This window comes from Hylaeus anthracinus, unplaced genomic scaffold (genome assembly GCF_026225885.1).
Source record: "Hylaeus anthracinus isolate JK02 unplaced genomic scaffold, UHH_iyHylAnth1.0_haploid 11982, whole genome shotgun sequence".
Lineage (NCBI taxonomy): Eukaryota > Metazoa > Arthropoda > Insecta > Hymenoptera > Colletidae > Hylaeus > Hylaeus anthracinus.
The window spans coordinates 2,788,885-2,803,775 of NW_026534330.1; the positions used below are offsets into that span (position 1 = coordinate 2,788,885).

At 45.6% G+C, this 14,891-nt stretch overlaps 1 protein-coding gene across 1 annotated transcript; it reads right to left on the reverse strand.

Moving 5' to 3' along the window:
• Positions 1 to 979: 979 nt before the first annotated feature.
• On the reverse strand, positions 980 to 4,288 carry LOC128886326 (uncharacterized). The gene is made up of 3 exons (XM_054141067.1): positions 4,276 to 4,288; positions 2,272 to 2,626; positions 980 to 1,335 (listed from the first exon to the last, which is right to left on the reverse strand). The coding sequence occupies exons 1-3, from the start codon at positions 4,285 to 4,287 to the stop codon at positions 1,094 to 1,096; spliced, it is 609 nt and encodes a 202-aa protein (XP_053997042.1). The 5' UTR covers position 4,288; the 3' UTR covers positions 980 to 1,093.
• Positions 4,289 to 14,891: the final 10,603 nt, after the last annotated feature.

Consider the following 14,891-nt stretch of genomic DNA (forward strand, 5'->3'; position numbering starts at 1 on the left):
TCGTCGCCACTCTGCTCGTCGTTCTTCTCGTTTCCATTTTCCTTTCCCTCTATCGGCATGCATTCGAGGCATTGTTAGCGCACGGACGAGCCTTCCTTTTATCCTCTCCCCCCTGTTATTCGCTTTTCGTCCCCATTACCCTCCTTTTCCCCTTTTGTCTTTATCCACTCGCGATAACGACGTTCCGTTGGTATCGAATTGATCAGACGAGACGCCCCTTAACAACGGGCTGCGTGTGACTGTGTTCGGGTGTGACCGGGCTCCGTTTTCATCGACGCGATCGACCTCCTTTTCTCCTAGACTTCGCGATCGCGAGTAATTACGCCGCAGGGTTTTTTTCTCATTCCTGGCGTCGCCAATCGTCGGCCAAACGGCAAGAGAAATATTCATCTGTTTTGCAGGCGCAGCAGAAACCCACCCGGTTCGTTTATTTTCTTGAACTTACTGTCTGACGAGTCTTCGAAGTACGCGATAGAAATTATACCTTTCAGGAGATAAAAGAGGCAAAAATGAAAGACGAAGACACTCGAAGTCTACAGTCCTCTAGGGAGGATTCCGAAGTGGGTAGACCAGAGGAGCAAACTGGATGGATTGACAGAGCAATTGTTGGTTAGGTACTCGAAATACGAAGTCTTAGGGAAGCTCGCAATTCAAGCTTGACAAATATCGCGAAAGAGTGACCGAACCCCTTTGTACAGATTTCGTAACCCAGTGTTTGTGCATTGAATCCAATCTCTCGGTGGAGGATTTACGTAAGACTCGATGCAGCTCGCTAACTTCGGAGAAGAAAAACAACCGACCGCGTCTACTACTGTTATTTATTCGGAATATTGACCTATATGTACAATATTAAACAACATTTACGCCCATCTCCGCGGGACTCAGACGCAGGATCTGAATTAAATTATTTTCAACCACTCGCAAGGGTGGTCGTTCAAAGCTTGACGTAAATTAACGATCAACGAGGTAGCTCTGCTCAGACGCGAGTCTTTGGTATGCGAAACGCGCGAACCTACAACGAGCAGAAAGCTGGAGGCACATCTATATCCAGGTACATAGCGAAAGGCGGAAGAATCGTGGGGCTGAAGAATTATCAGTATCCCTCCTCGTTGGCGGCGTACGAGGCGTAATGGGGAACGTCTTGTTCCTGTTGTGTAGCCGTCTGGTGATCGTGAACCTGAGCCTGGCCTTGACCACCGTACAAGCCCCCAGCGTGGTCGTTCTCGCCGGAAGTGTGAACCACGGCATGAAATCCGTCCTTGTCGGCGTGGTATCTGACGACACGGATACTACCGCCAGGCTCCTTCACGCTGTACTCGCCGGACACGCTGTTTCCTGTGGGAAGGAACGAATGGAAGCCGTGAAACCAATTTCCAGCCTCCTAACGAGACGCAATTGAATGCCAGAGAAATTGTGCCTGGAGTAGCTATCAGCATAACACCGTCGGCGAGTGACTACGTTAATAGAACAGGAAGCAGCTGTACAAGAAGCCGCGAGAGACGAGGCGTCCTCATTCGAGCAACTTCGATTTTTTTTATAGAAACTTGTATCGTACGAAAAATAAAACAAATAACGACTTTCCAATTTTTGTCGTCGATACTGATGATTCGAATGCGAAAACCTGAATATCTCCGTCACCTATGTTCGTGTGAAACACTCTGAATCGATGTTTCTTCAAACGTACATTTTTCGCGTATTCTTTTAGAGGATAAAATAGCAAATTTCCTGGTGATGTAGCGTTTTTGAACGATCGTAAATAACGGAGATATTTAGGTGTATAGGCCGTCCTCCTCTCATCCGGTATAGAATATGCCACTACTCCCACGCGCACACGATTTCCCTAAGCTTCATAGCTGAAATGGCTGGTGCACTATAAAAGTGCACGGTGTCCGAACATAAAAGTCGCTCTGCCTCTATCCTTCCGTTGGATATTCATGGCGGACGTCCATGAAAATTTCTCTCATGTCCGAGCCATCTTGGGTTTCTAGCGCGACCATGAAAATGTCCTCTTAAGGAAAGTCGTCGGGGATTTAATTCCCAGAAAATGAATGCGAGCTCTAGCTTTTCCTTTTACGCGGTGATTATACGTGTTTCAGAGATCAAAAAAAATATTTTGTAAAAAGAACTGGCATTCGTATCCACGGAATTAATTTCCGAAGAAAGGACTTTGACTGTCCAATTCTCTTAAAGAAATTGCCGAGAGGAGTCGCTCGTTCCTTCGCGCTCTAAATGCATCCCACTGCGAGGCTTTCGTTGATTTCCCTCGCTCACCGTCTCTGGCCTCCTTCTGGTTGTGGAAGTCCCCGGTGTGTTGGTCCTCAACGCCGTACGAGAACTCGTACTTTGGATGCGCCACGTAGTCCACCGCGTAGTTGTGCTCTTGTCCGTGCAAATGGTTGCTGTCATCGTGGTACTCCGCAGCACGCGGCACTTTCACCTCGTAGTCTGGTCCCTCGACCGGTCCATGGAACTGCACGTATGAGCTGGCCAACGAGGCGTGCCGACCATGGAAAGCATCCTCCAGCGTTGTTTGCTGGCCGTGGTAAGTCTCGTCCCGCTCCAGAGCTATCACACCTGCGTGTGATCGATGGCTCAGGGTCAGCACGATGGTCAGGGCGATGCCGATCTACGTGCAGAAAAAAAGTCACCTTCGAGAACGGCTCGTAAACCCTGCCAGGCCATGGAACCGTCGCTCCCTCCAAGATTTCCGGGATATTGATATGGGCGGGGGTTGACGTTTAATGGACCGACTTCCACCAAGGATTGTGAAGTCGTTCGTTGCGAACGATCGATGGGCTATCCGACAGGTTGAGGTTGAATAATTGCTGGACGGTGAAAGTTATCGATGATCTCGATCCGCGAGCCCCAGCCGACGCTAAGAGTACGGAGATCGATGGGCATCGATGGCATTAAATGGTTCGCGGCGACTAACAAATTTGTATGGTGCCTGGCGTTTTTGATACTCCGTTCATCGCTAGGGGGAGATTCTAGGCTGATGACATTTCGAGTATTTTTTCTATGTGTATTTATTGTTTGATATGTTTGATTTAGCGAGAATAAGGAAAAAGAAAGCGACAGGGAAGAGTAAATCCAGATAGACGTGAAAGTCGAAAGTGGTCTCTGCCAATGTTTTATATATTAGTGTATTTAATTGATATTGTGCCTCGAGTCCCGATAACTTGATCGAAGGAATTCATTTTCACGAAATGTCTAACAACAACGATACACGAAAGAACAGAATAACATTTACCAACAGCTGATTACGAAGAAGTTCGATTCAACGCGCCGCATGGTTTCCGATACCCTACAAAATTGTGATAAAGGATTTCCTATTTTCTCGTCAGTCTTCCTAGAATCGAGGCCGTATCGTTCCACTTTCCTCGCGATGCGAGCAATCAAAAGCTCCTCTAGAAAACGCGCCTTACGAATTACAACGGGCACACGTCATCGATACAGAATGCGAATGGAAATCGTACATTCGGTTGCGTGGGAGTGATATACCATCGCGCTCGGCGTTCCCTTAATTATGGCTGCAGAATACGTGCGGGCCGGGTCAGGTTAAGCCGAAACCAATCGACTACACACGCGCAGCACTTACACTGACAAATTGAATCTCGTTTGCGGGGAAAACAGGGAAAGTGAGAGAGAGAGAGATAGAACGCCAGACCTGAGACGTCCCAGTTTTAATTACGCCGGGTCAGAGTGCAAGCGCTGACTTCCGATAGGAAAATAGTCGGCTCGTCGATTATACAAGCCAATAAAAGTTTCGCGTTCCGTCGTGGAATGAAATTCGATTCCGTTCCGTTTGTTTGTATTCGTCCCATTTCGTTTGCTCGTTTATCGCGGCGCACGGAATTATTGAAAAACGTTGACTGCCAAATATCGACGATAATATTTAAAAAAGAGAAACGAGGACGAGAGGCCGAACCGATTCGATAGAATTTTCCGATAGTCTATTTACTCGTTTGGGCGATTCTGCGTCGGTCGAATAACAAACACTCGTCAGGTACGCGGACAATTCTCGATAAGGTAACAAATTTTGAACATTGAACAACTTCTGACCCCGTCACTTGTTCAGAGATATTAGAATTTGAATTGTACAAACAAATTGTGTCTTATGCTTGGTGAATGTAATCTTCTTCGAACGATCTAATCAATCGATCACCGAAATTTTCGAATTTTCTTTTAAAAATAAAAACTCTACTGGCCATGAAAGGGTTAACTGACACTCTCACCCCCTTTTCACCGTTGCTTCCTCGTGTTTCGACACTCTACCTTCAATATCATCTGTACCATGGTTTTTAAGGCGGTCAAGAGAGAACTGCAACTTTCCAGAGTGTTTTCTACGCTTTTATACCTGCCTATGCGGAGGGGCATTCAGCATATGTGCTCGTAAGAGCACGTGAATCTGCCCGTTACGTCGCGCGTGTGCAACACAAGCGTGCACAACGGTAAATTTCGCTCCTGTCGTGGTCAACCGTGGACCCTTCTCTCCGCCTCCGACAACTTTTCACGATCAGAACCGTTTGGCGTCTCACGGGAATGCAACATCTGCTCGTTCCTAGCCCGTGGCTCTGTGTTTTTCATTTTCTCACTCTGATTAATTGTGTCATTGGTATTCGAGGTGGCACTGGCTATTTATTTACGTCCACCTTCGCTCAAAAAACTGTCGAAAAGAATCTCATTGTAAAATATTTCCTTCTACAGTGCATATGTGGGCAGACACGTGACAAAAGCAAGTAACGTTCCACTGTGGCAGAAGCTTGACCAATCAGTGGATCACCATCGAGAATGATTGAAGGGTCTCGAAGCAAGGTGGCTTCCTCGCTTTTGGGAAAGTCTTTTGAATGGCTTCTTTCCTTTTCGAGAGGCCAGAAGCCTGGCGTCGCTGGACGACGACCGGAAAGAATAATCCGCTTATTCCGTTCGAGGCAGGATTTATTTGGAATCTTAACGCTCGGGGAGGTGGTGCTTGGATTGAATCCAGTCGGATCTACTACTTTAAATGCCCGGATCTCCTTTGGTTTTTTCCATCCGCTTGAAAAGCTGGCTGGCTCGTTCGTTTAATAGTCGAGCTTAATTCTTTTATTGAACTGTTTGTTCGAGTCCTGGATACCTCGATGGGGAACCCTATCCATTCGATTGTCCTTTCCGGCATCGTACAATACGGTTACGTTTTCCAACCCTTCGTGCCTCGAGGTCTTCAGGATCGTCTCGCGAAATCTCCAGCGAGTTATCCGATCAGAACTAACTCCAGGATTTCGTCGAGCAATCAGCGTAAGTTTGATCATCAATTCCGATCGTTCGCGACTTGGGATTTGGAAAAGGCAAAAGAATAATTTGGCTGAGCTTCTCAAGCCGGCGCGGTTGAAATCAAAGATCAAAAGTCTTGATTTCCTGCAATCGCAAACGGCACGTCTAACAGGTAGACCGGAAAACATAGAGGAAACGGGAGAAAAACGAGATGCCGGGAGTAAAGGGTTAGAAGCTGCACGGCCCGCTCTTGGTTATTTACAGAAACTTCCTTTGAAGAAGCTGGGAAATAAGAAAACGTCGCTGGCATCGGTAGAAAGGTACGATTGATCAGAAAAATAGCTGGTTATATTTGGAACGGCTGCACCCTGTATTGGTTCGCATTTCGAACCTCGGTATACCCTCTTCTAATTAACGAGGAAAAGTGCTTTCCGCAACTGCGACTTTTGTGTCGATAGCTCGACGCAATTAAAATTTAAAAACACGCACAAAGAAAATTAATACCTATTTTACTTTGTTTCCTACTAGCGAGAACCTTCGAATATAAAATCGTCACATTAACAGGCCAGGTACCCCCATTTATCAGTGGCTAATGTTCGCGGCGTTCCTCTATTCTAGCGTGGATATTGCGACACAAGCTGCACTCGCTGCGGTTCACCGACTGCCGTGGTTTGCCGTTGTCCTGTTACCACGATTTGCGGGTCCTTTTATTTCGAGCGTCCCTTTGACTCCATCGAATCGTGTACGTTGCCTCGACAGGAGACCGAAAGCCGTCCATGCAATTGCGAGGATCGAGCGAAATCGAAGAGTCTATAAAGGAATCGCTCGTTCGAGCGGAGGGCAATCTTGAAGAGCGTCTCGATTCACTTCAACCCTGACCCCAAGCTTGGAAGACGAGCAAAGAACCTTGCCGCTGTTCTTTAAACGGGAACGAACGGCTGACGAGATTAAGTGAAAGAGTGCAGCCAGTAATGGCACACTAAAACCTCCATTTAACGAACCAATAGCGTCCATGTGAAACGTACGGTCCCTCAGCGAGGAACTATTATCTTAACAGAAATTGCGATAGCCGTGTTCTAACAAGAGGAAGTATTATATTAAAAAAAGGGATGCTTAGAAATAGTCTACAACTAAAAAGAAAATTTCCTACATTAGGAAGCTTGATTCACTGAAGTACGTTTCAGTTATATCTCGGATAATTCTCGAGTGATTTGAATTATTATTCCCCCTGGCAAAGTTCACTGACTGATGCCAAACGGCGGCTGACGCAGACACCGCCCGTATTTCCAAGTGGAGTGCATAACAGACGCTGCTTTCACGAAGCAAAGCCAACCGGAAGTTGGCTGACGTTGGAAAGAAATCTTTTCTCTCCACGTTCTTCTCGGCAATGGTAACAAGCCACCAATTTGTTTGACGTATCAGACCTCGAGAATCCTATCTTCTCACCTATAATTCATTTCACCATCTCGCGAAGATTCTGCAGAGTTCAGTTATGCATCACTTAGCGTAACGTATGGATATAGATAACGCTTTTTAGAATTTCTTCTACAACACGGTATTTGTATTACAAAGAGGGCTTAAGCCATAAGGCAGAAGCGTTGAAACGCGAGACGCTCGACATGGAAATGTTTCATCGGCGTAAGCACGTACCGATCCGAATTATTCCTGGATCAAACAAATTTTTCTCGCAAATGAGCAAAACCGGTTCGTTATACGGTCCAATTAAAAGACCGATGCTGCGACGCGACGTATAAAGAAAGGACACGTTCGTTGTTTCGTCAGCGCTCCGCTGCTAATTGAATTTCCTTTGTGAGCGATTCCATTGGCATCGATATCAGAGTATTATTATTTACCAAGTTTTCGAGAGGACACGTTGAAACGCCGGAATCCCGCCTAGAATAATATAAATATATTCAATTAAACCGACGAACACAGGCAAACGGCTAAGCTTCTGCATCAAACGATCGATTGTTCCGCGTACACGTACACGGTGACACGCACGTGTGTATGCGTCTCTGTGTGCACCGTAAATTATTCCCGCGGTTCGAAGCAGAAACGCTTCATCTTCGGGAGACCAATTACAACACCTGTCTTCGCTCTGAATTAATCCTTCGCCTGGAACAATTACATCGTCTCGATACAGGTAACCAGTGATGTTTACGTCGAAAGCGCTAATTGAAGGGAATCCGCGCGCGTTTGATTCGCATAACGACCGGGACGCTAACGGACCGAATTTCCTTTACAACAAAAACTGCATCGCCTCGACGAGTCCGTGGTCTAGTTTGCTCGAGTTATTTTGCATCGAACGGGACCTTTGACAAACGTGCAAACGTTACAATGACATTGGTCGAGAAAATGATCGTTAGCTTTGATGCCATCGACGCGTATTCGTATCGTAAACGGTTACGCGTCGTTTCTCTAAAGCTTTTTGTAAAAGTACGACGGATGGTATCACGCGAAGCAAAGAAAAACACAAGATGTTGGATTTCAAGAACCTATATAACCGCAGACGCAGCTTTTATTCGTTTGAAAAATTCCATGTTACGCAAGTTCATGTCAAACCATTTAATATTACTCGGTAGCAGAGTAACAGAGGAGACGATAGGTAACCCAATGTTTATGAAACACAGACGACACGATAGCTAGAATGACGCGAAAGCAACGTGGGACAAAGTGTTTACAGGCACGAGTGATGCAGTGTTTGTCACTGAGAAGTCAAGCATAGATTAGATGGGTACATTACAAACGAGAAATTGCGAGTAACAGAGACAAAGTGCTCCGAATCTCGACGCTCTGATAATGTTTCACGTAGCGCGACACGAAACGACCCTGTTTCTTGCTCACAGGAAAAACGCAGCAACGTATGCCGACCACGTCGCCGTTATACGTTAGATACGTATACGTTAAAAGCATGGGTCTTTTTCTCCGATCCTTTATGGAGGATAATACCAGCCGTTTTTGAGAATAAAAGGACCCGCTTCCACGATAAAATTCCGAGTCGATGAAACAGGCGACGCGAAATAGAAAAGCAACTGTTCACAAATTTCCTCGCGTCCTTTATCGCCGTCGAACAATTCTATCCGTGTTATCGCGGTTTTCAATGTTTCATGAGCGCTTATTGTTCGTGAAAGTTTAATATAGTCGAAGCTTGTTTCGGTCCACGAATTAATTTCGATTAGTTTTAAACGCGCCACGCGAAAATACGTGGCCTGTGTCTTACGCGCGGATCTCCTTACGCGTCAGCTCGAGAAGCTTTTCAGCGGTACACAGAGTGCGCATAGAACATCAGATCAAGAGAAGATCCTTTAATTTTCCGGGAGTAAATACTCGCTCTATATTCAAATTTCTAACAGACCTGCGCGCCGCACAATATACGAGGAAATGGAAAACGAGGAGCGAGGCGCAATAAAATCAGAATGCGTTAGATCGCGCTTCGGTCGAGTTCAGCGGTGACGTTTCAAAAGGCTCGCCTCGCAATGTCTTGGAATACACGTTTTATGAAACGTTCGCGACACGTTTCGAGTACAACGCATCCTAGTTGCGAGTTTAGAGAATTTTAGTTGATGAAAATGCTGGGGAAGTCTTCTTGTGGGTCCACCTTTTTAGAGAAGCAATAAATGTGTCTTGAAATGAGAGGGTTAACTCTAAATAGCCTCCAAGAGTATTTTATTTCTACTCTCCATACCGTTTCTATCATTTCTGTGCTTCGATCGAGCCGAAGATTCGCTCTACCGCGACCAAATAAGCCTCAATTGACACGGCTGGAGCACCGAAGAAATGGTGACTCCATGAAATTCCTTCTAGACCTATTCTCCCGGTTTCATACTTCGGGGACAGCGCGGTAAAGCGTATCGAGTGCAAATTGCGGCAGACAGTCGATCTGGGTCAAGTCGATGCGCGGGACCAACCGGTATTGTCGGTCGTCTCGCGATTAAACGAATACAGGAAGACAGAAGGGAAACGAGTTTCCTCGTCGACATCGTGGTCCGGTGACAGAGCGCCGTTTCATTGCCTCGAGCTTCTCGCTGGCTCGATATTACACTCATGCCTGAATCGTTCGTCGTGATTTATGAGCCTCGAAACAAGAATGCACGTATCGGAAACTTTGTCGTTGGAACAAACAGATACTGTAGATTTATTTGTCCGCGATCGATCGCTGTAGTCATCCCTTTACAAAATGTCCACGCCGCGCGAACAATGCTCCTCCCAATCGAATTAGGTTCCTCCTGTGAATAGGATTAATAATAATGTTTTGAAGAACATCTAATGGACAACGTTACAAAAATTCCTATGCGCATAGCGTGGTTATAATTTGATCAGAAACGAAACAATCGAAACTGTCACAAACCAGTGACCCAACATCAATCGAACCTGAGTTCGATAGATCCCTGCATTTGCTCCGTGCTCGAAACAATCGTTTTACCGTGTCGAAGGCAACCTGTCACTTTAACAGGAACGAAATTTTCGTTTCGGGTCCGCTGCGATCCAGTGGAGAATGCCCGATACGAGTCAAGAGTTTTTGCTCGATTAACGGAAGAAAAATCGCGACAGGTGCGTAATACCGTGTTGCGCGAGTCTCGTGCATGTTTTTCGCCGGCGACGAAACGGCTGAACAATGGCGCGGAATGAAGGCGATCCTGGCTGAAACAACGTTCAGAACTCGTCACCCTCGAGCCTCGGGACTCAATTAAAATTCTCGGTGAAATTTCTCATTTAACCGAAACACTTGTCCTTGCGAGTGGTCGTCCACGACGTCGCGCGCGAATGGACGAAATTTCGCGGACGAGTACCATTTTTCGCCGGCCGTTACGCTAGGATGTTACTTCAGAAATAGTTAGAACAGGAGGACTTAACTGCCGGCGATAAGGAAATGCAATTTCGAGCATTCTTTTCGTGTAATTGCGGTTGCGTCCGAGCGTGACTGCCGAAGCACAGGAAGGCAATGAAATGTTAAAAATGCCGGGGCCGTTAAGAGCCAATGTGCCAGGATGCTGTTTCATTTGCATCCACGTTTCGCCCGTCTTTCCGTTATTAAGATACGGAAGTGGCCGGTGTCTGGCAACGATCCGCGAGTATTCCCTTTTCTCGTGGCAACGTTTCGAAGGAAATCACGCGAGGTGAATACCCAACCGCTTGTTCATTCTGGATGCGTTTAGAGATGGCTCGTTTCCTTGAAGTCGCGACCTTACGAGCCAAGTATCCGCTTACGTTCGATACGCTCCTTTTTCTCTTACGATGGTATTTTATTTATTTGTATTTTACTCGAAGACTTGTAACCGTTTCAATTATTACAACTAAACCCAAATCCGTGGATCTATGGATAGATGGACGACGAGAGGGGATACAGCGATACAAAAGCGGTGAGATCCCGGAGAAGCTGAGCGCGCAGTCCATCAATCTTCATTCCCCGCTACTTAATTACCGACGCATCGCACGAAAAGGGAGATCAAGTATTGTTCCTACGTACGAGGGCACGACAAACAACCAACAATTACGGTGAAAGCGGTTACTGATAAAGGTGGTTTCGCCTCGAGGCAGCCACAATGAAAAGGGACTCCTGTTGTTCGATCGACGGAGTGCGATCCAGACAGTGAATGGACTTCGCGTTGATCACGTTCAATGCGCTTTCGTTCTTCGAACGGAACGGAATTGTTACGATCGTTCCGGTTCAAGACACAAACAATGACACAATCGCGGATCGTTTTGTCAAGTTGGCCACGCTTGGGTACGATTTTCTCGAAAAAGTCGGAGAAATTTCAGCAGAGAAATCTGGGTCTCCCGCGAGTGGTCTTCCATCGTCGTTTACCGATATGCGATCATTTTGCGGATTCGACGCGCTCGGTGGACATCGCGTGAAATTATGACGCGTCACGATCGAAGATTAACGCGTTTGCCGAGTCGACAGCCAGGCCACGTGCTCTGCGTCAAGGTGTGGCAAATCAAAGTTCAAGATCCCGATTAACTTGCACTTGTCACGCTTGCTCGACCATGCGCGCGCGACACTTTCACTTCGTCCTCGTCCGCGATCTTAAGACCTGTTGATCGAGCACAATCGAGTTTCTCGTCACCGGACGATGTCGTACACACGCGTCGCGGCCAAGGCACACACGGTCAAACACGCGTATGTCAATTTACCGGCGCCTAACTAATCCTCCGGCGATGGTAACAGCTGTGGAACACGTGTCGCGTGGATTGTCCATTATGCTTTCAGTCACAGATAGACAAAATAGAATAAACAACGAAGATAGACGACTAATTGACGTTCTAATAAAGATATAATAAAAACAAAAAGTATATAATTAACATATTCTTGAAGCGGTCCAGTAGATTAAAATATCGAGTTATCGATAGGATAGTCGTACATGTCCGACTCCTTTGTTAACAATTTCTTGTTTCAGTGTGCCATGGACGTTGATTAAACGGAAATAGCAACGTTTCTTTTCGCTCCGCGTCCACGTCATACTAATTTAACGAGCTACGCTCGTTAAAACTGGCCATTCCGATCGTTATCGAAGAACAAGATTTATCGTTAAATTTCGACTAAATAGCAGACATATCTCAGCGACTTATTGCATTCAGGACGACTTGCATTATTGGTGGCTCGGCTATAATAGCACTCGCGGTAATCCTACTAGTAGCGGTAAGCACTTTATCGAAGTCAGGGATCAAAGCCTTTGTAATTCTATAGGGCGTAGCGTGAAAGCGCTTCAACGCGTCACCTGTGGACTTTCGGTGTGCACGCGAGTATTGGAATCCCTCTGGTTTGCGCAGTCGACCAAACCGACACTAATAAACATTTGGTTTAAGCAGGGGACCGAATTGATCCTAATTTGATCGAGTTAGCTGCCTCTGAGCGACTGCATCCGAAAGAGGGTGATAGTCTAACGGAATTACGATCAACAGGGGGAATCGAACAAACTCTCACGCTAAACATGGACGCAATTCTAGCCTGGATAAATATTCTAAATAGTCTTAACGACCTTCTACCGAAACAAGATAAATTCCTAATCTTTTTCATTTTCAACGGTACGGGACGTCGTGCTTAAATTTCTCTCGCTTTTAATTGAAGGCGTACTCCGACGAATTCTCTTCGACGACACTCTCTCCGAGTCCGCTAACCGTTTTCCAACCAGCCGTGGAAAAATGAAAAAAGAACGTCCAGGGTACGTTAGCAGCCGGAAGAGCAGCGCGTACCTTGGACCGTCCATTGTCTGCGCATTAATTTTTCCTCGTTTTTTGCTCGCGTGCCGCTCAATTGTGTTACGCTTGACCGCGGCTACCTCTTCGTCGACGTTCCGGTAAAAGATGTATTCGTTTTACCAGGATGAATAACCACATCGCTGGTCCGTGGTTTAAATATTTATAGTCCTCTGTCGATTCTCACTTGACATTACTCGCTCTCTCTCTCTCACTCTCTGATAACTTCACGATTGCAGGTATGAAAATTGAAATTGTTGGAGCAGTGAAATGACGACTTAAACCCTTTCGACGAGAACTGTAATAAATTTCATATTTAACAAAATCTCTGACGTGGAATGACCCGTACCATTTTTATAAGCGTTTGTTTTGAAAGTGGAACAAATGAAAACACGCTGTGTGGCCAAGTGTGTAATAAATTATAATAAAAATACATAGATGAAACTGCTCTATGGACGAAGTAGAAGAATCTGGGATAAATTCATATACTTTGTTTAATCGATATGCAACTGCACGAGCGTCCCGCCAGACGTATACTCGGTGAACCATTGGCAAGATTCCATCTCCGACGTTACGAGCTACGACTACAATTAATTTCCACAGAGATATCAGTGTCGGTAATCTCGTACGAATATCACTTCCACCTCTCGCCATGTCGAAAACGATTCATCGGGGATACTACCCCCAGGCGAACGTCGTAACGATTTTCTTCGTTCCTTACCTTCCGTTGTTGCAGGAACATCGATCAAAAAATACGCTTTCCGTTTCGCGGAGCGATTATTTTCATCCCAGTTTCTGCGCATACATCCTCCGCCGTGGATTAACAGGCACCCGTTATAAATGAATCGCGTCGTACACGCGAACCCAGCGAAATTATGACCGGGACTGATCACGTGGAAACACGGATTACATCGGAATCGTAACGTTGGCATTATTTATCTTCGCGAAAATTCATGTCCGATACTTTTACGCACACACTTTTACACTTTTTCTGAAAATGTTGAAAATTTAGATAACAAGTTGCAAGGTGCTTAGTATCATCAGCTCTTTTACGTGTATAGCTGCGCTATGTATCGCCTGCAGGGTTCCTACAGAGTACCCTGTTCAATTAAACTTCTGATTGGTGACGAGCCAGCGAACGCAACGTAATGACCAGGAGCAATCAGCGATAGCCCGAAGGATACCCCATGCTTTTCGCAAACTGAAGCGGCCTGGAAGTTGGGAAGCGGCTCGACCCTGGACAGGAGGTCCAGAAATTCTGATTAAATCTTAAGTGCGCTTCTATCTGCTTCTGGGGATCCTCGATAGCATCCTTGGTTGAAATTGATTTCTGAAATTGAGCTGAATACAAACCACCACTGGCACTCCTCGAACCGTCGTTCCGAATATTTTAACTTCGCTTTCTGGATCATTTCAGATCGATTTAATCTGCTCAGAAGACAAAAAATATGTATTTTCACCTTTCCACTGTTCGAATTAATATTTTTTTGTAAAAAAAAAAAGTGTTCTCAGAAGGTGTGCTGCTAAATATGAATCACGAAGACATCCGCCTCTCCCTAAATATAAAATGACGCAAAATTAGATCAGTGACAGCGAACGTGTTAAAAGGTACAAAGAAAGCGTCGAGTCGAGACTCTGCGCAGAGGGACAGGTAATCGATTTACGATCGCATCGCAGCTGGCCCGCCGCGTAGGAACTCGACCATGACGCGATATGAACCGGGATTCGCAGTCTAATTAAACTTCAGATAGGCTAGCAGGTTCGACGTGATATAATGGAGAGTCAGTCGCTGGATTACGAGCAGAAAATCATTAATTTTTTGCAGCGCTACGTGTATCGAAATTTACGTCCTTTCATCTTGAAAGAACTTTGCGTAGTAAGTAATTAAACTTGTCGCCAATCCGCGACTGGTTGGTCTCGATATATTGTCTCTAGAAACAATCATAATTGTAAGACAACTGTTATAGAGCGATAATGCCTAAACTATCGTGGATACAAAAAAATCTTACAGGAAAAAGTTTCACGTAACAGTTTAGCTGCTTCACCCTGTATATTTTGAATTCTTTTTTCTGTGCTCTGTTTCATCGAGGCGTAATAAAGATGACGAGTACACAATAGAATAAAATGAGTTGATCGAAACGTTCCACGACAGAATTCTTATAAGGAAATGACTGTTTAATAATTCCTTTACACGAGCCAGTAATTAAAATGCTCATTGTCTCCAGATCGTTGTTGAGTTAACGTTGTTTTAAACAGAATGGAACGGGCCCTGTCGCGGAAACAAAAACGGAGGACGTTAATAACGCTCTCGATATCGAATCGATTTTAATTATCGCGGAATATGTTTCCCGCAGTTGCCCTCGAAATCGATTATCCGAGGGCGACATTTTAATTAATCAACGCGCTCGTTAATGCACCGACGCGCAGCTCTGTTTCGATTT